This window comes from Anomaloglossus baeobatrachus, chromosome 4 (genome assembly GCF_048569485.1).
Source record: "Anomaloglossus baeobatrachus isolate aAnoBae1 chromosome 4, aAnoBae1.hap1, whole genome shotgun sequence".
Lineage (NCBI taxonomy): Eukaryota > Metazoa > Chordata > Amphibia > Anura > Aromobatidae > Anomaloglossus > Anomaloglossus baeobatrachus.
In genome coordinates this window covers 458,162,266-458,181,728 of record NC_134356.1, presented here as the reverse complement: position 1 = coordinate 458,181,728, position 19,463 = coordinate 458,162,266, and the positions used below count along the sequence as shown (strand labels likewise).

The window sequence follows — 19,463 nt, the reverse complement described above, 5'->3', positions numbered from 1 at the left end:
CGCCCCTCGTATGTTGGGGGTTTTGACTTTCCTTTGGGGCTGTTTTGAGGCAAGTCAGGATTCCTCATTCCATCTAGGTTTGTTAGGAACGCTCCACCGCAACTTCTAGTTGTGTTTCTGTAGTCAGTGGATTGCAGCCAGCTAAGTTTCCAACTACTCTTGTATATTATCTTCTACTATTTTTTATGGGATTTTGGCAAGATCTTTTGTGGTCTCCTGACCATAACACTGAGCATTTGCTCACTCAAGTCGAATACAGCAGTGAACAGCAATCAGGTGGAGATCCCGATGAGAACAACAAACATGCAGATGAGCTTCCTTCAGACAGTTTCTGCAGAAATTCTTTGGTTATGAAACCAACTGTTGCAGCAGTTGTCCGGTTGGCTAGTCTCAGACGATTTTGGAGGTGAAGATGCTGGATGTAGAGGTCTACGGCTTGTGTGGTTACTTGTGGTCTGCGGGTGTGAAGTCAGTTGGTTGTACTGCCAAATTCCCTTAAACACCTTTGAAGATGGCTTATGGTAGGGAAATGAACATTCAGTTTTTATAGACAACAGCTCTGGTAGACATTCCTGCAGTCAGCTTGCCAATTGCACCCCACTTAAAACCTGCATTATGTGGCATTGTGCTATGTGACTGCACATTTTGGAGTGCCCTAAGATTGTGGCCAACCTAAAGCACACCTGTGCAATAATCATGCTGGCTAATAAATATCTTAATTAGTGTGCCACACCTGTGAGATGGATTATTTCGGCAAAGGAGAAGCGCTCACTAACAGATTTAGATACAGTTGTAAACAATATTTTTTAATTCAGCTCATGAAAAAGGAGAGCAAAAACAAAATAGTGTTGTTTTTATATTTTTGTTCTGTATATATTAACCCCTGGAATGTTACTTTTTTGAATTATATATACACTCATTCCTATATTGTATATATATATATATATACACTGTATATTGTTTTTTTTTTCTTAGCAGTGAGTTTGAAGCACGTAAAACTCACATCTTATCATCACTGTTTAACTGTTACTAGTTATCGGGCTGATTAACGGACCAAATGGTGGCTTTATTTATCATGTGAGAATGATAACATCATCAACGAGAAAAGCTGATAGTGTATATATACTTAGTAAATATCTATTTGCTATCTTCCACACATCATTCAAGTGAGTACTGCATTGAGTTGACATTAATATTTTATGTCTTCATTCAATTTAGTTTTATGTTCACACTGGGGGAGGGGTGGTGAGTTTTGGTGGTGGTGCTGAATGTCGGGGACCTCTTGGTACCTGACTAATTCTGCCATCTAAAGTTTAATAAACAATTGTACTGTATAGAATGATTTCCAATGCATTTATTTTTTACTTTTTACCTAGTTGCAACAGTAATGTATTAAATACTAAGGTTACGGCATTATTACACTGTAGTACATATATTACCATCTCAACTGTTTTTGGCACCTTGCTTTTCCATTTTTTAAGAAAACAGGGACTAAAAATTAAATATTAAAACATATTTTGAATAACCTCAAACAATCACCCATTTGGTTGGTTGTGTTTAATACAAATGCTTAGTGATAGTATAGGAAATATTACAATTAATTATTATTATTACGTGATATTCAGATGTGGATGAGATTGTTAGAGGTAACAGAGCTGAGCGTGCATGTGTATTGGGGATGGGGAGTAATAGTGGTAAGCTGAATGAGTATTCACCCAACTGCTATGAAAAAAGAAACAGGAATTCTGGAATTCACTATTGTTCACTATTCAGTCTATGACCAGTTTATTTCAGAAGGTATCACAATATTGAATCACCTTTTCTCACTTCTATGTGTATATTCTTTTGTGTGACAAGATGTTGTTTTAAGTGGTACAAATCTTGTGGTAAATTACAATTTTTGATCACTTTTTGTTACACTTTTTAGGAAGTGGAATGAAAAAAGAAACAGGAATTCTGGAATTCATTATTGTTCACTATTCAGTTTAATTGACATGTTCATATTATCCTGCAGGTTGATATAATGATGATACTAAATTTATATATTTTATTTTTTTTTACTAGTCTTCCACAAAAATTTTATTTGGCAACAAAGATTGTGTGAAGGTTTATTTCCTAATGACAAGCTGCAGCTTTCACTGGTATCATCACTAAGCGCATATGAGTTTTCATCACTTCTTATTGAACCTCTTTGTGATGCCGGTGATACACTAAACAGCAATACTAACTTTGTGTTTATATATTTCTTCTACATTTTATTACTTTTGCATAACAAAATCTGTTTTATATATATATATATATATATATATATATAAAAAAAATAAATATATATATATATATATATATATATATATATATATATATATACACATACGCATATGTATATGAAGAGTGGTTCTTTTATACACAGGTAATGCAATAAGAATAAATCATGTGATTTTTTATATATATATATATATATATATATATATATAAACATATATATTGCATAAACTAATGTGTGTGTATATATATATATATATATACACACTGTATATATATTTATTTATTTTTTCATATATTTTTTTATTTACAGCATATTCTGAAAAGCCATAACTTCTTTTTATTTTTTCAGCTACAGACTTCTATAAGGGATTGTTGTTTGTGAAACAAGATGATAACATACAAGGACACAATTGGCTTTTTGATCTCTTTTTATTACATTTATTTGGGTGTTAAGTGGGCAAAAACAGAAATTCTGACATTTTTCAAATGTATTTATTTTTTTAGTCATTCATTATACAGGATAAATAACTGTATAGTTTAATAGCATGGGTCGTTGAGAATATGATATTTTTTTGTGACATTTGTTTTTGCATATACACTAATTTTATTGGGAAAACTTTGAGTGTTGGGAGATTTTTTTAAGGCAATTAAAAAACTTTGTTTTAACATTATTACAATACTTATTAGTCCCCCAAGGGGATCTGAACTTGGAATCATATGATCTTCATAGGTAATACATTACAATAATTGTATACTGCAATCAGGGTTGGGACAAGGTATTCTGGTGTTGTAGGCAGATGGAACCAATGGTGCCACTCTCCCCAAGCAAAGAAATAGATCAGAGACTAAGGTAACAGCACCCCTAATGCAACCCAAAACTGCACCCCTTCAATGGGACAGGTAACAGGCTCTACTTTCACTAAAATTGTTACCATTAATCACAAAAAAATACAAGGAAAAGATGCCCATTTTTATCTGCAAAGTTTCTAATTTATTTTCAAAAATATTTTTTCATGGTTTTTCTAAGCAGTAATGCATATTCACATTCCTGTGTCCACTGTTTGCAGCCTTCAGCTTTTTTTTACACTTTTACTTTAGTGCAATTGTTATTGTGATTGTATATGTTATGATCAGTATGCACCAATTTAGACCTTCAGGTTAGGAAGTGCCGTTAATTTATCTATTTTTACATCATCAGAACCATCCAGTACAGGAATGCATCACCAAAGCCACTATAGGTACTTAAATAAAAGAACCAAGCCTATTATAGAGATCAACTGTAATATCAGCATTCAAAAATAATAGCATAAAAACCCCAATAGTTTTGGTCACACAGTCACTATACAAGCAGCAGGGGGGAGAGTATAAGCAGTTAGAATGAATATGCAAACTGCAGGTGGAGTCCCACAGGGAAAGCCCTCCACGAAGGAGGGGGCCCCGACGTACGTTTTGCAGGTATGCAAAAGCTACAACTCCCAGTATTTTCTTAACAATGGTATGAAGATACTGTTGCTAACTGCCATTATTAGAATGCAGGCCAAATATGTACCACACTACTGATAAAACGCAGGCAGGAGCACACAAACATTTAATTCAGGTAAAAAAAAAAAGTGTATAGCCAGCTCACCACAGGACACCGCTCTGACCATCATGAACAATCTAACAAAAAAGATGAAAATTCAGCTCCAAAATGGAAAAAAATATATTTAGATCTTTATTGAAACATTAAAATCCATATCCATGATTATAAAAATGTTGATGATAACATCATAGCCGATATGGCTAGAGTCACTTGTAAAAACCTGGGTCGTCGAAGTGTATGTGAAACATTTTGCAATACCCCATGCGGTTGCTTTTAAAAGCAACTCTAGCCATATTGGCTATAATGTATAATCAACATTTTTATAATCATAGATATGGATTTTAATTTTTCAATAAAGATCTTAATATTTTTATTCCATTTGGATCTGGATTTTTATCTTGGGGGTTTATTTACATCCAGATACCCTATAGATGACATCTTCTCTGATTGGGTCATTCTCTTACTTTTCGTCTCCATCTTGAACAGACAATATGATGATGTTTTCCATTCACAGTTCTCCTCTATGGTCTTCTACAGCACATCCTGACACAGTACCCTTAAAAATAAGAGTGTTATTTAATTGCCCTCTGTAGAAAGATTTCTGTCCATACTAGGGTCTAAAAAAGCCTCCTATGGTGTATGGCCTTGACACTGTCTACCCTTATGAGCTTTACCAGCTACACTGTGCGGCTTATTGAGCTATAACTACCACAGTGTTCATTATCAGCTAGAACCGCTACACCTTCTGCCCTGATGAGCCATGGTCTATCCCGTGGCTGTCGCCTCTCCACTGTTTTTCCTTACACCCTATATATCTACATTGTACCCCCGCCATGCTAACATCTCTCCATACTGTGCTCCTATTTTACACTGCCCCCTTTCCATATTCATTCTGTGCCCCCTTTTAACACTATGCCCTCATACTGTCCACTATGCTGCCTTCTCCAAACTATACCCCTTTCTCACAACATGATGGTCATCACAGCCCCAAATATACATTATATGTACACCACAGCCCCCATACAGCATAATGTCCACCATATGCCCTAATATAGTATGATGTCTCAACAACTCTTGGTATACCTTCACTCACAGCCCCATGTACAGTATGACGTCTCCACAAATATAAACCTATATAGTATAAGTATAGTGTAGTGCCGGGCCACATCACTTTTCTTGTGTAAAGAAATGATTTTTTTTCTCAGGTCTTGTGACATTTCTCTACCATGTGGTGCTAGTGCTGACAGCATCAAAAGGGTTTTCTTTGTTAAGTAATGCCCTTTTATAGTCAACTGTCTGTTGGACACCTGTTTAATGAATAATTAAGGTCCTTTCACCCTACGTTTTCTCCCACGTTCGTTGGCACCATCTTTACGTAAGTAGTAGACTACGTCTTGGTATCCACCTCCAATAGGTTTACACAGCTGAAAATGATGCATGACAGAGCACGCAGTGACTCTTTCTTCATCATCATTGTCATTAGCCAAGTCAGCATATACAACCTAATCACGTTTTGTGGGGAGCTTGGATGTAAGCCCTTATAGGGCCATTGAACGTGAGAGAAAACATAGTATGAAAGGGATCTTAGACTTGATTTCTTGTTAATTAGAATTTTGCATTATAAAATTTAGCTCTGCTCCTAAGACTTTCACTGGGGTATACACATTTTTACAACATGGTCCTGAATTAATTTGTTAGGAAAATTACATTTTTGGGTGTGCAAGATAACAAATCTTGTTTGCAAACAATGGCCCACATTTATGAGAGAATTTTGTATTTTTTTTGTATCCCATAGAAAATGTTAATTCTGAAAGGAAACTAAAGGTTTTCTGACAAATCTGTTGGGGTGTGCTCAATTATGCTGAGCACTGTATATGCCAAAAAGCATTACTGTAAGCATTTTTTAATAGTAGTAGTATTCACTATCTTAATACTATGAGTAATCTGCAAAATCCTGATATCTTAAGCATTGACTTATGGTCTTATATTACACTAAGCAGTAAATGAAAAGGAAAAATATCCTAAATGACAATGGAATTTCTACCAGTGTTTCTTCAAAATAGGTCGGATTCATATATAGAGAGGTATACAAAAGGATGTCAAGTTTGGTTCAGGAGACTTGTGGTTGGTCAGTATATCACATGGTGCACTTCGATGTGTGAATGCAGCCAAAAGTTTTAGATTCAAACAAGTTATTCTTTAAATGGATGCCGCGCCGTTCTGCCAGGCCTCGGCGTTACTGGCGGCCTCGCACACCGGCTGTCCCCGGTAGAAGAGCCGCACCGGAGGCCCCGGAGCCGCCGGCTCTTTGCGCTTCTTGCTCTTGGTGGCGCTGGCGGAGATGCGGGCGAGGGCCCGGCTCAGCGGCTCCGTCTGATCCCGCTGCAGCTGCCGCAGAGACCCGGACAGGGTGAGGCAGATACTGAGCTTCTCCTCGGACGGGACGGCCCGAACTACGGCCCTCTCCATGCCGCCCGCCCGGGAGCACAGCCGCAGCACGCCGCCAGCCAGGAGCTGGGAGCCGCGCCTTTTTTTTTTTTTTATTTTTACTGCCCCATTCTATGTCCTGTTGTGTATAAATATGTGACTCTTCAGATTTTGTGTTATACCATGCCTGATGAAGAGACCTGAGTAGTCTCGAAAGCTTGCAATTATTACCATCTTTTCAGTTAGCCATTAAAAGGTATCAACCACTGAGGACTTCAGTTCTTTTAAACAATTTTTTTTTTTTATCTTTAAATGGAAAGTGCCACCTAGTGGTTACATACAATATTACAATTAAAAAAAATAATTTTCCTTTAAGCTAAAAAAAGAAACCTAACACAAGTGGAATAGGATACCAGTGGAAAAAATCCTAGAGCATGAAAAAAAAGAAATTGCTCTTTTAAAGTGGTTTACTATTGATTTTCATCAAATGTATACTAAAGTAATAATAATAATAATATTTTTTACTTATATAAATACATTTTTCTTATTATTTTTAGACTACATTTAGTATGCAGTTATAAATACAATCAGCTGATTTTGTGCCTCTTCATTATGACTACCATTTAATTGATGTCCCAATATACTTATGATTTAATTGTAAAGTCGACATGTCTTCCTAAACGTTAACTTTACGTAAACACTTTTTTCCTAGGATGCAAGCAGAGAAACTTGTGCTGGTTTTGTGTGCAGCCATCGCCTGTGTTTTTTCTTCAGAATTTCTTGACCAGGAATGGAAAGCATGGAAAGCCAAACATGGTATGATATATTCCTTCCTATTCGCAATCACATTATAGTGAAAGTACATGAGACAATTGCTCTGTGCTCCACGATCGCCCATGGGCTTCAGTGAGGCTACACAAATTATTACCTATACCAACAGCATATGTTGAGGAACTCGACCCTATACACATAGTATTGGGGGATATTAATTAGTGCTATCATACAGTTAGATGAAATAAAATGAAAAAATACATTGCAGGACCAAGTTCCCCACTTGATGAAAAAACTAAAATGGTACCCCATTCCGAAAGGAAAAAAACACAAGTATGTCTATACTTTGGGTGACATGAATCTACTGACAAGTTCTCTTTAACTACAGTCTACAAATGCATATATTTACAGTGAATACACTACATACAAAGATATACAAGTCAAACATATTATTTCTACAGTCCTTTTAGAAGCCTCAAGAACCATTTTCCTCTTGTTATAATTATAAAAGGTTGTTCACACCTATTCAATCACAATATTTTAGTTTTTCTATTTTTATTTCCATCATGAAAATAATTTCAATTGTTTTTCAACAGATTTGTACAGGTTATGGGTGACATTAAGGATGGAAAACGTCCTTAAATTATTTGTCTTGGTATGACTTTTTACATGAAAAAAACATGTAAGCTCTTATATTCACTGTATCTGAAACAGAAAAATAAAAATCTTTAGTTCTTGGAAAATGAGGTGAAAAAAATAAAAGCTTGAAATTGGAAATTTGACCGATCGGGAAGGGGGTTAAAGATTGTTCACCACATAAGATATCTGTCAGTTAAATGAAAGTTTGGCAAACAGCCATCTCATTACACATCCCCAGGCATCATGGTGTGGAAAAAAGGGGAACCTAGCAGACTGGTCTGCCGGCGGTCAGACAGGTAGGGGAAGAACCAAGAAAGAACAGTATCCATGAGCCCGATAGAGCGGAGCATACTGAAGAGGAGCTGGTGATCCACAGTGTCGGATTAGACAGGAGTGGACCAAGCATTCCAGAAGCTTAGAGATGAAGGAGAGAATAGACACAGGTCTGTAATTAACAGCACAGTTCTGGTCAAGGGATGGATTTTTTAATATTGGGTATATGCTGGCATGTTTGAAAGAGGAGGGAAAGACACCAGATGAGAGAGAGGTTAAATATTTTAGTTAGATGAGTTGTGACAGCTGGGGAAAGGGACTGAAGGAGATGTGAGGGAATAGGAACACTGTTGCAGGAGGTAGGGCGAGAAGATGCCTGGTAACTTGGGAGAAAATTTACTGTCTGATATGGTCATTTTTTTCTTTAAAATAATTGGCCAGGTCATCTGTGCTGAGGTTGGTTGTTCTGGCCTGCACTCTTGGACAGAGGAGGGAGTGGAAAGTGACAAAGAGTTGTTTAGGGTTGTTTGATAGTGAGATGACGAGGGTATTGAAGTAAGTTTGTTTGGAGAGGTTAAGGGCAGAGTTGTATGATTTAAGCATAAACCTACATGGATGAAGTCTTCGGCCTAATTGAATTTTCTCCACAGACATTTAGAGCACATGGAGCCACCTTCGAGAAAACATGTAGCTTGTGCCTCGTGTAGCCTTGTGTAACGTGTAGCTCTGCAGCTTGTGCCAGGGTTGCCGCTCTCTGTGCCAAGTTGCTCTGTGTGTAGGAGGGGCAGCTTCATCCAGGGCATTTTGCAGTGTTTCATTATAATGTTTCAGAACAAAGCCAGTGCTTGAAATAGAGGAGATGGGGGCCATCTATTTATCTATCTATCTATTTATCTATCTCTCTATCATCTACCTCTCTATGTTTCTATGTATGAATGTTTCTATTTATCTATCTAACATCTATGTATGTATTTATTTTTCTAATATCTGTCTATTATCGATCTCTATATTATCTATAATCTATTACCCATGTATATACTGTATATCTATGTTTAAATGTATGTATCTATCTAATATCTATGTATCTATCTGTTTTCTATGTATGAATCAATATCTATATATCTGCAAGTGCATCCCAATAAATTAGAATATCATCAAAAAGTTAATTTATTTCAGTAATTCAATACAAAAAGGAAACACATATATTATACAGAGTCATTACAAACAGAGTGATCTATTTCAACTGTTTATTTCTGTTAATGCTGATGATTATGGCTTACAGCCAATGAAAACCCAAAAGTCATTATCTCAGAAAATTAGAATAATTACTAAAAAGCACCTTCAAAGGCTTCCTAAGCATGTAAAATGGTCCCTTAGTCTAGTTCAATAGGCTACACAATCATGGGGAAGACTGGTGACTTGAAAGATGTCCAGAAGGCAGTCATTTACACACTCCACAAGGAAGGTAAGCCACAAAAAGGTCATTGCTAAAAAGCTGGCTGTTCACAGAGTACTGTATCCAAGCATATTAATGGAAGGATGAGTGGAAGGAAAAATTGTAGTAAAAAAAAGGTACACAAGCAATCGTGATAACCACAGCCTAGATAGGATGGTTAAGAAAAGGTCAGTCAAACATTTGGGGGAGATTCACAAGGAGTGGACTGCTGCTGGAGTCAGTGTTTCAAGAGCCACCACACACAGACAGGATATGGACTACAGCTGTCGCATTCATTGTGTCAAGCCACTCATGACCAATAGACAACACCAGAAGCGTCTTACCTGGGCCAAGGAGAAAAAAAAAACTGGACTATTGCTCAGTGGTCCAAGGTGTTGTTTTCAAATTAAAGTAAATTTTGCATTTCATTTGGAATTCAAGGTCCCAGAGTCTGGAGGAAGAGTGGAGAGGCCACAATCCAAGTTGCGTGAGGTCTAGTGTGAAGTTTCCACAATCAGTGATGTCATCTGCTGGTGTAGGTCCACTGTGTTTTATCAAGACCAACGTCAGCGCACTCATCTACTAGGAAAATTTAGAGCACTTTATGCTTTCCTCTGCTGACAAGCTTTTTGGAGATGGAGATTTCATTTTCCAGCAGCATTTGGCACCTGTCCACACTGCCAAAAGTACCAATAGCTGGTTTTATAACCACAGTATCACTGTGGTTAATTGGCCAGTAAACTCGCCTGACCAAACACCATAGAGAATCTATGGAGCATTGTCAAAAGGAAGATGAGAGACACCAGACCCAACAATGCAGATGAGCTGAAGGCTACTATCAAAGCAACCTGTGCTTCCATAACATCTTAGCAGTGCCACAGGCTGATCGCCTCCATACCACGCCGCATTGATGCAGTAATTCATGCAAAAGGAGCCCCGACCAAGTATTGAGTGCATTTACTGTACATGATTTTCAGTAGGCCAACATTTCTGAGTTTAAAATCATTTTTTCAGTTGGGTTACGTAATATTCTAATGTTCTGAGATAATGACTTGATAATGAGGATTTTCATTGGCTGTAAGCCATAATCATCGACATTAACAAAAATAAACACTTGAAATAGATCACTCCGTTAATGACTCTATATAATTCATGTTTCACTTTTGTATTGAATTACTGAAATAAATTAACTTTTTGATGATATTCTAATTTATTGAGATGCACTTGTATCTATCTCTGCACATGTAACTATGCATATCTGCAAAGCAGTGGGAAAGCTGAGTATTTTAGTGTGAGCACAACTGTAACCCTGCTTTTCTGTTAAACGTTACAAACAAGTGGAAAAGAGAGGGGATATCAGGAAGCAAATTAATTAACAGTAAAGTGGGAGACAATGCACACTAACAAAAAGTCTTAAGGGGGCTTTACACGCTACGACATCGCTAATGCAAACTCGTTGGGGTCACGGAATTGGTGACGCACATCCGGCCGCATTAGCGATGCCGTTGCGTGTGACACTGATGAGCGATTTTGCATCGTTGCAAAAACATGCAAAATCGCTCATCGGTGACATGGGGGTCCATTCTCAAATATCGTTACTGCAGCAGTAACGAGGTTGTTCCTCGTTCCTGCGGCAGCACACATTGCTCCGTGTGACACCGCAGGAACGAGGAAGCTCTCCTTACCTGCCTCCCGGCCACAATGCGGAAGGAAGGAGGTGGGCGGGATGTTACGTCCCGCTCATCTCCGCCCCTCCGCTTCTATTGGGCTGCCGCTCAGTGACGTCGCTGTGACGCCGCACGGACTGCCCCCTTAGAAAGGAGGCGGTTCGCCGGTCATAGCGACGTCGCCGGGCAGGTAAGTATGTGTGACGGGTCTGGGCGATGTTGTGCGGCACGGGCAGCGATTTGCCCATGTCGCGCAACCGCAGGACCGATATCGCAGTGTGTAAAGCCCGCTTTAGGGTAGAAGAGGAAGTTAGAATTGTACAGCTGATCTGATATGAAAAACTGCAAACGGTACATAACAAGTGAATGTCTGATAATAACAGTTATGTAATAATCCAGGCATTATTACTGATCAGAAACTTTCTTACTGTGTACTGTGGAGACACTGTGGCTCAAAGGTCCAGTGAGTAGAGATGAGTGGACTTGTGGAAGTTTTGGTTTTCCAGGTTTGGCTGGACTTTAGTTAACCCCTTCAGCCCCGGGGCACTTTCCGTTTTTGCGTTTTTGGTTTTTGCTCTCCTTCTTCCGAGAGCCGTAACTTTTTTATTTTTCCGTCAATCTTGCCATATGAGGGCTTGTTTTTTGCGGGACAAGTTGAACTTTTAAATGAAACCATAAGTTTTACCACATGGTGTACTGGAAAACAACAAAAAAATTCCAAGTGTGGAAAACCTGCAAAAAAAGTGTGATGGCACAATAGTTTTTGGGATGTTTTATTCACGGTGTTAACTATATGGTAAAATTGATGTATGGGTATGATGCCTGAGGTCAGTGCGAGTTTGTAGACACCAAACATATATATTTTTACTTGTATCTAAGGGGTTAAAAAAAATCACAAGCTTGTCCAATAAAAGTGGTGCACGTTTTGCGCCATTTTCTGAAACATGTAGCGTTCTCATTTTTTGGAATCTATGGCTCAGTGTCGTTTCTAATGGTACCATTTTTGCACAGATGCTACGTTTTGATCGCCTGTTATTGCATTTTGCGTAAAACATGCGGCAACCAAAAAACGTAATTTTGGCGTTTGGAATTTTTTTGCCACTACGCCGTTTACCAATCAGATTAATTGATTTTATATTTTGATAGATCGGGCATTTCTGAACGCGGCGATACCAAATATGTGTATATTTATTTATTTTTTAACCCTTTAATTTTCAATGGGGGAAAAGGGGGGTGATTTGAACTTTTAGGTTTTTGTTTTTTTTGTCTTTGTTTTTTTTAAACTTTTTTTTTACTTTTTTTTTATTTTACTAGTCCCCCTAGGGGGCTATAGCGATCAGCAATCCGATCGCTCTTATCTATCTGCTGATCACCGCTATATAGCTGTAAACAGCAGATTCAGTCACTTTCTGTTTCTCTCTGCTCGCGGCCGAGGGAAAACGAAAGTGAAACTTCATAGCTGCAGGCGTCATCACATGAACCTGTGCTACGATGGCAACCACCGAAAGTCACGTGATCACGCACGTGACTTCCGGTGGGGGCAGCGGTAAGTAAAAAACATGGCGGCGCGCATATGGATCTTGCTGCCAGACTTTGGCAGCGAGATTTAAGGGGTTAAATGTTGTGAGTGGAAGCGATTCCACTCACAACATGCAGGCACACATGTCAGCTGTTGAAAACAGCTGATATGTGTGCCGACCGCCGCCGCCTGCCTGTGGCAGGGGGCGGGGCTTAACGGGACACGCTCCATGACAGATATATCCGTCCATGGTCATGAAGGGGTTAAAAGATCAGTTCTTTTAGATGTGGGCTTGACCCGAACTTGTGCCAGGACCCCAAACTCAATATAAGTCAATGGAGACCCAAACTTCAGTGCTGCAAAATGGTCATAGTAAGGGGTAGGACCCTGCAAAAGAAAGGAAACTGGGAGTAGTTGCCCTTAAAAACAAAATGTGGATAGGGAATATATAAGAAAATGTTTTGGGTCTAGCCTATATTTGATAACAAGCACAGGCAAAACAGACAACTGCAGGCTGCAACACTCCGCTGTCAGCTTTAGCTTGGTTAGTTATCAAAAATAGAGGGGATCCCAAGCCATTTTTTTTAAATAATTTAAATGAATAATTTAAAGAATAAAAAAAAAGTGGGCTTGCCCTATTTTTGATAACTAGGCAAGGTAAAGCAGATAGCTGGGGGCTGGCTTTATCAGGCTCTAAAGGCTCATGGTTGTCTGGCCCCTCCCAGACTAAAAGTAGCAGCCTGCAGCCACCCCAGAAGTGATGCATCCATTCAATGCACCAATTCTGGATATTAGTCCTGCTCTTCCCAATTGCCCTGGTGCAGTGGCAATCAAGATAATTAGATACAAGAAAGCCAGCACATAATTCTAAACTGTACTTTTTAATAATTAGAGATTTTTGTCAAAAAATTGCAATCTTTTGAGCTACCCCGCCACGTCATGGCAAATCTCATGGGGCAGTCCTACTCTAACATAATTTATTTCAAAAGTGCCATATGGCTTCACACATTTAAAAAAGGTAGAACTGTTTAAAGCAGCACTTACCTAATGCTTTTCAGTCACGTACCCATGACTAAAGGGTGCTTTACACACGTGCTTTACACACTGCGACATCACTAGCGATCTCGTTAGCGATGTGACACGCCAGATCGCAGATGCGATCTGCCGACATTTCACATGTGACCGGAGCTACAAAAATGACCTATGTGCGATCTCTGCAAATCGCATCTACGATCTAGCGTGTCACATCTCTAATGAGATCGTTAGCAATGTTGCAGCGTGTAAAGCACCCTTAAGTCATCGCTGCGTGCGGGACAGGCCCAGGCAAGTGCTGCCTGAATTAAATAGCCTGTGGACAGGACTGGATGACTGAGTGTGAACAGTCACCACTTGCCAAAATCAAACAGCTAGAATAACCACATAAGGGTGCAAGGCTAGGTGGAGGTCAACCACAAACCAAAAAAATTAGATACAAGAAAGCCAGCACATACTTTTAAACTGTACTTTTTAATAATTAGAGATTTTTGGCAAAAAATTGCAATCTTTTGAGCTACCCCGCCACGTCACGGCAAATCTCATGGGGAAGTCCTACTGTAACATAATTTATTTAAAAAGTGCTATATGACCTCACACATTTAAAAAGGTAGAACTGTTTCAAGCAGCACTTACCTGATTACAGTCATGGCTGTGGGCGGGACAGGCCCAGGCAAGTGCTACCTGAATTAAATAGCCTGTGGACAGGACTGGATGACTGAGTATGAACAGTCACCACTTGCCAAAATGCAATCACCACTGCAATCAAGATAATACAGTGGGTACGGAAAGTATTCAGACCCCTTTAAATTTTTCACTCTTTGTTTCATTGCGGCCATTTGGTAAATTCAAAAAAAGTTCATTTTTTCTCAGTCATGTACACTCTGCACCCCATCTTGACAGAAACCCCCCCCAGAAATGTAGAGATTTTTGCAAATTTTTTAAACAAGCAAAACTACAATATCACATGGTCATAAGTATTCAGACCCTTTACTATTGAGTAGAAGCACCCTTTTGAGCTGGTACACCCATAAGTCTTCTTGGGAATGATGCAACAAGTTTTTCACACCTGGATTTGGGGATTCTCTGCCATTCTTCCTTGCAGAACCTCTCCAGTTCCATCAGGTTGGATGGGGAACATTGGTGGACAGCCATTTTTAGGTCTCTCCAGAGATGCTCAATTGGGTTTAGGTCAGGGCTCTGGCTGGGTCAGTCAAGAATGGTCAGAGAGTTGTTCTGAAGCCACTCCTTTGTTATTTTAGCTGTGTGCTTAGGGTCATTGTCTTGTTGGAAGGTGAACCTTTGGCCAAGTCTGAGGTCCAGAGCACCCTGGAAGAGGTTTTCTTCCAGGATATCACTGTACTTGGCTGCATTCATCTTTCCTTCAATTGCAACCAGTCATCCTGTCCCTGCAGCAGAAAACTACCCCCATAGCATGATGCTGCCACCACCATGTTTCACTGTTGGGATGGTATTGGGCAGGTGATGAGCAGTGCCTGGTTTTTTCTACACATACCTCTTAGAATTATCACCAACAAGTTCTACCTTCATCTTATCAGACCAGAGAATCTTATTTCCCATAGTCTGGGAGTCCTTCGTGTATTTTTTTGCAAACTCTATGCGGGCTTTCATATGTCTTGCACTGAGGAGAGACTTCTGCCTAACTGGTGCTGGGCTGCAGTGATAGTTGACTAGATAGTTGACTTTGTGGAACTTTCTCCCATCTCTCTACTGCATCTCTGGAGCTCAGCCACAGTGATATTGGGATTCTTCTTTACCTCTCTCACCAAGGCTCTTCTCCCATGATTGCTCAGTTTGGCTGGATGGCCAGGTCTAGGAAGAGTTTTGGTAGTCCCAAACTTCTTCCATTTAAGGATTATGGAGGCCACTGTGCTCTTAGGAACCTTGAGTGCTACAGAATTTCTTTTGTAACCTTGGCCAGACCTGTGCCTTGCCACAATTCTGTCTCTGAGCTCCTTGGGTAGTTCATTTGACCTCATGATTCTCATTTGGTCTAACATGCAATGTCTGCTGTGAGGTCTTATATAGACAGGTGTGTGCCTTTCCAAATCAATTTAAATAAATACAGTTAGACTCCAATGAAGGAGTAGGACTATCTCAAGGAGGATCCCAAGGAAATGAACAGCATGTAACTTAGATATGAATGTCTGAGCAAAGTGTCTGAATACTTATGACCATGTGATATTTCAGTTTTTCTTGTTTAAAAAATTTCCAAAAATTTCTACGTCTGTTTTTTTTTCTGTGAAGTTGGGGTACAGAGTGTACATTAATGAGAAAAAAATGAACTTTTTTGAATCTACCAAATGATTGCAATGAAACAAAGTATGAAAAATGTAAAGGGGTCTGAATACTTTCTGTATCCACTGTACAATTGACTACTGGCATCGAGTCTAGGAGTTAGTGGCTGTGAGGCATCTACAAAACACCCCCATTACTAACCCGGCAAGTACAGAGTTAAAAAACACACACAAGGAAAAAAAAGTTTATTTTAATAAACACTCCCTTCCACACACACTTTCATTCACCAATTTATTGAATCCAAAAATCCTCTCACATTCTGAAGTAATCCAATTGTTGAATAAAGACTCCCCTTAATCCCTTGTCCACAGCTTATTAATTAAAAAGAAATAATGGAAGTTCTGAAGTAATACAATGGAGTGATGTCCCACAACACCCATTGATTCCTATGGAGCTTTGTTCTTAGAACGTTCTCAGAACAAGGCTCCACAGGTCACTGCCGCTTAGTGCCATCCTGGAATTTCTCAAGAGCGGTGAAGTCATGTAGTTACTGACATCACTGATCGTGAGAAATTCCGGGCTGCTGTTGACTGGGACTGACCTAGGGAGCCTCGTTCTGAGAGTGTTCTCAGAACGAGGCTGCATAGGTCACTCCCAGTCAGTGGTAGGTACGTAATTTCTGACTAGTGTGAGAAATTACGTCTGCCCTGACTGGCAGTGACCTATGGAGCATCGTTCTGAGAAAGTTATCAGAACGAAGCTCCATAGGAATCATTGCAACTTTCATGATGTACTGTATTTTGAAGTAATAAATTGGTGAACGAGGACATGTGGGGGAGTCTTTATTCAAATACTCTTTTTGTTCCCTGTGTGTGCTTTTTTAACTCTATACTTGCCAGAATAGTAATGGGGGTGTCTGATAGATGCTTCCCCATTACTAATCCCTAGGCTTGATAACAGCTGTAAATTCACACCTGACATCAACCCAACAAGTATTACCTCAATTGCCAATGCACAAGGGCAATCGGGAAGAGCTGGGCAAAGCACCAGAATTTGCGCATCTAATGGATGCGTCACTTGTGAGGTGGCTTCGGGCTGCTATTTTTAGGCTGGGAAGGGCCCGGATGCGTCATTTGTGAGGTAGCTGCGGGCTGCTATTTTTAGGCTGGGAAGGGCCCAATAACTATGGGCCTTTCCACTCTAATAATACCAGTCCCAGCTGTCTGCTTTACCTTGGCTAGTTATCAAACATCATTATTTTTTAATTATTTAGATAATTTAAAAAAAAAATGGAGTAGGGTCCCCTCTATTTTTGACAACTAGCCAAAGTAAAGCAGACAGCTGAGGGTTGCGGCCCCCAGATGTCTATTTTACCTGCGTTGGTTGTCAAAAATAGGCGGAAACCCATATACCTTTTTTAATCTTTATTATACACAGCAGTGTACAGTCATCATGAATACACACATGGCTGTCATTCACTGATAAAGACCACACAATTGAACGCCAATCCCAGAATGAGCAGGGATTTAAAGTAAAGTATGAATATGACACTCGACTTCTCCTACATATACACATACATATAATATGATGCTGCCAGATTACGCTGCTTGTTGATGTGATAAGTTCTCTTTTAAGCATTTTGAAATCCAACATGAATCATCCTGTCAGGCTGCATCCATATATATTATTATTATTATATTATTAACATTTATCTAATGTGTAAGACAATTGTTGACACAAAAAATGAAGATCAACTTATTAATATTTTGTTCTACTCCAACCAGGGCACAGCAGGGAGGCTTCTGCTGCTGCCAATTGTGTTACTGTGAGACAGAGCAGCGAGGAGGACAAGGGTGTATGGCTGAGCACCTGAGACATAAAACGAGAAACTTACTTTATATATTGATCATTTTCTGAGTTTAGGGTTCCTTTAAGAAACGCCACATGTTCAGCTTGTAGTTATCCATAAATTCACACAATGAATTATTAATTGATTCAGATATTTTTTCACAAATTCCAAACAGAAAAGGAGTACAGTAACTTTCGTGATGAGATATTCCGGAGGAAAGCTTGGGAGGCAACATGGCAGAAAGTGCAGAAACACAATCAACTGGCTGACCAGGGACTATCCAGATACAGAATGGCCGTAAATAAGTTTGCAGATATGGTGAGTTTACAAAACTAACCTAAAATATTGTAAAACATAATTACATTTTTTTTAGGACTTTGATATTAAAAATCTATGCTTAAAGAGGTTATCCACCATTTTTACATTCTTTGCCTATCCTTATAATAGGTCATCAAAAATCTGATCGGCTGGGATCCAACACCTGTGAGCACCCCCACCGATCAGCTGTTCTCTGTGCCAGCGGCTGTAACAGGTGGAAGGAAATGTTCAGTTCCAGAGCTTCTCCGTCAACTGATAGCGGCCGTGGCAGGGTACTGCACATTCAAATCAACAGGAGGCGGATGTGTTGTACCCGGTCATGACTATTATCATAGGATGGAGCAAGTCCGGAACTGAGCATTTCCGGATGCTAGCTGCTGAGAAGAGCTTATTGGCAAGGGAGCGGGGTGTCAGACACCGGCCGATCAGACATTGATGACTTATCCTAAAAATAAGCCATCAATGTAAAAGTAGTGGCCAACCTTTTTAAGATTGGCCATCAATATCAGATCAGTAGGACTTCAACAACTGGCACTCCCCCAGATTACTTGTACACAACTACCGTATCAGCTAGGTTTATACAGTGTACAGTGCCTGAACAGCACAAGTCCATACACTGTATAAATTTAACTCTCTTAATAGGAACTGAGCTGCAGTTGAAGAGAATGGCCATTACACACTGTACACTGTGTGCAGAATTATTAGGCAAGTTGTATTTTATAGGATTCTTTTTTATTATTGATCAACAACTATGTTCTCAATCAACCCAAAAGACTCATAAATATCAAAGTTTAATATTTTTGGAAGTTGGAGTGGGTTTCTTTTAGATTTGGCTATCTTAGGAGGATATCTTTTTGTGCAGGTAACTATTACTGTGCAGAATTATTAGGCAACTTAATAAAAAACAAATATATTCCCATCTCACTTCTTTATTTTCACCAGGTAAACCAATATAACTGCACAAAATTTTGAAATAAACATTTCTGACATGCAAAAACAAAACCCAAAAAAATGAGTGACCAATATAGCCACCTTTCTTTATGATGACACTCAGCAGCCTACCATCCATAGATTCTGTCAGTTGCTTGATCTGTTTACGATCAACATTGCGTGCAGCAGCCACCACAGCCTCCCAGACACTGTTCCGAAAGGTGTACTGTTTTCCCTCCCTGTAGATCTTACATTTTATGAGGGACCACAGGTTCACCAGTGGGGTTCAGATCAGGTGAACAAGGGGGCCATGTTATTATTTTTTCATCTTTTAGACCTCTACTGGCCAGCCACACTGTGGAGTAATTGGATGCATGTGATGGAGCATTGTCCTGCATGAAAATCATGTTTTTCTTGAACGATACCGACTTCTTTCTGTACCACTGCTTGAAGAAGTTGTCTTCTAGAAACTGGCAGTAGGTATGGGAGTTGAGCTT

General features: G+C 39.3%; 1 protein-coding gene across 1 annotated transcript in view; it reads left to right on the top strand.

Annotated features, from left to right (window-relative positions):
• Positions 1 to 1,147: 1,147 nt before the first annotated feature.
• The window catches only part of LOC142301676 (cathepsin L-like peptidase), a 40,724-nt gene continuing 22,408 nt past the window's right edge, over positions 1,148 to 19,463 (top strand). Inside the window, exons 1-3 of the mRNA XM_075342693.1 lie at positions 1,148 to 1,166; positions 6,987 to 7,090; positions 17,894 to 18,036. Coding sequence (XP_075198808.1) covers positions 6,988 to 7,090; positions 17,894 to 18,036 — 246 coding nt within the window. The 5' untranslated portion in view covers positions 1,148 to 1,166; position 6,987. The remainder of the gene's footprint in view (positions 1,167 to 6,986; positions 7,091 to 17,893; positions 18,037 to 19,463) is intronic.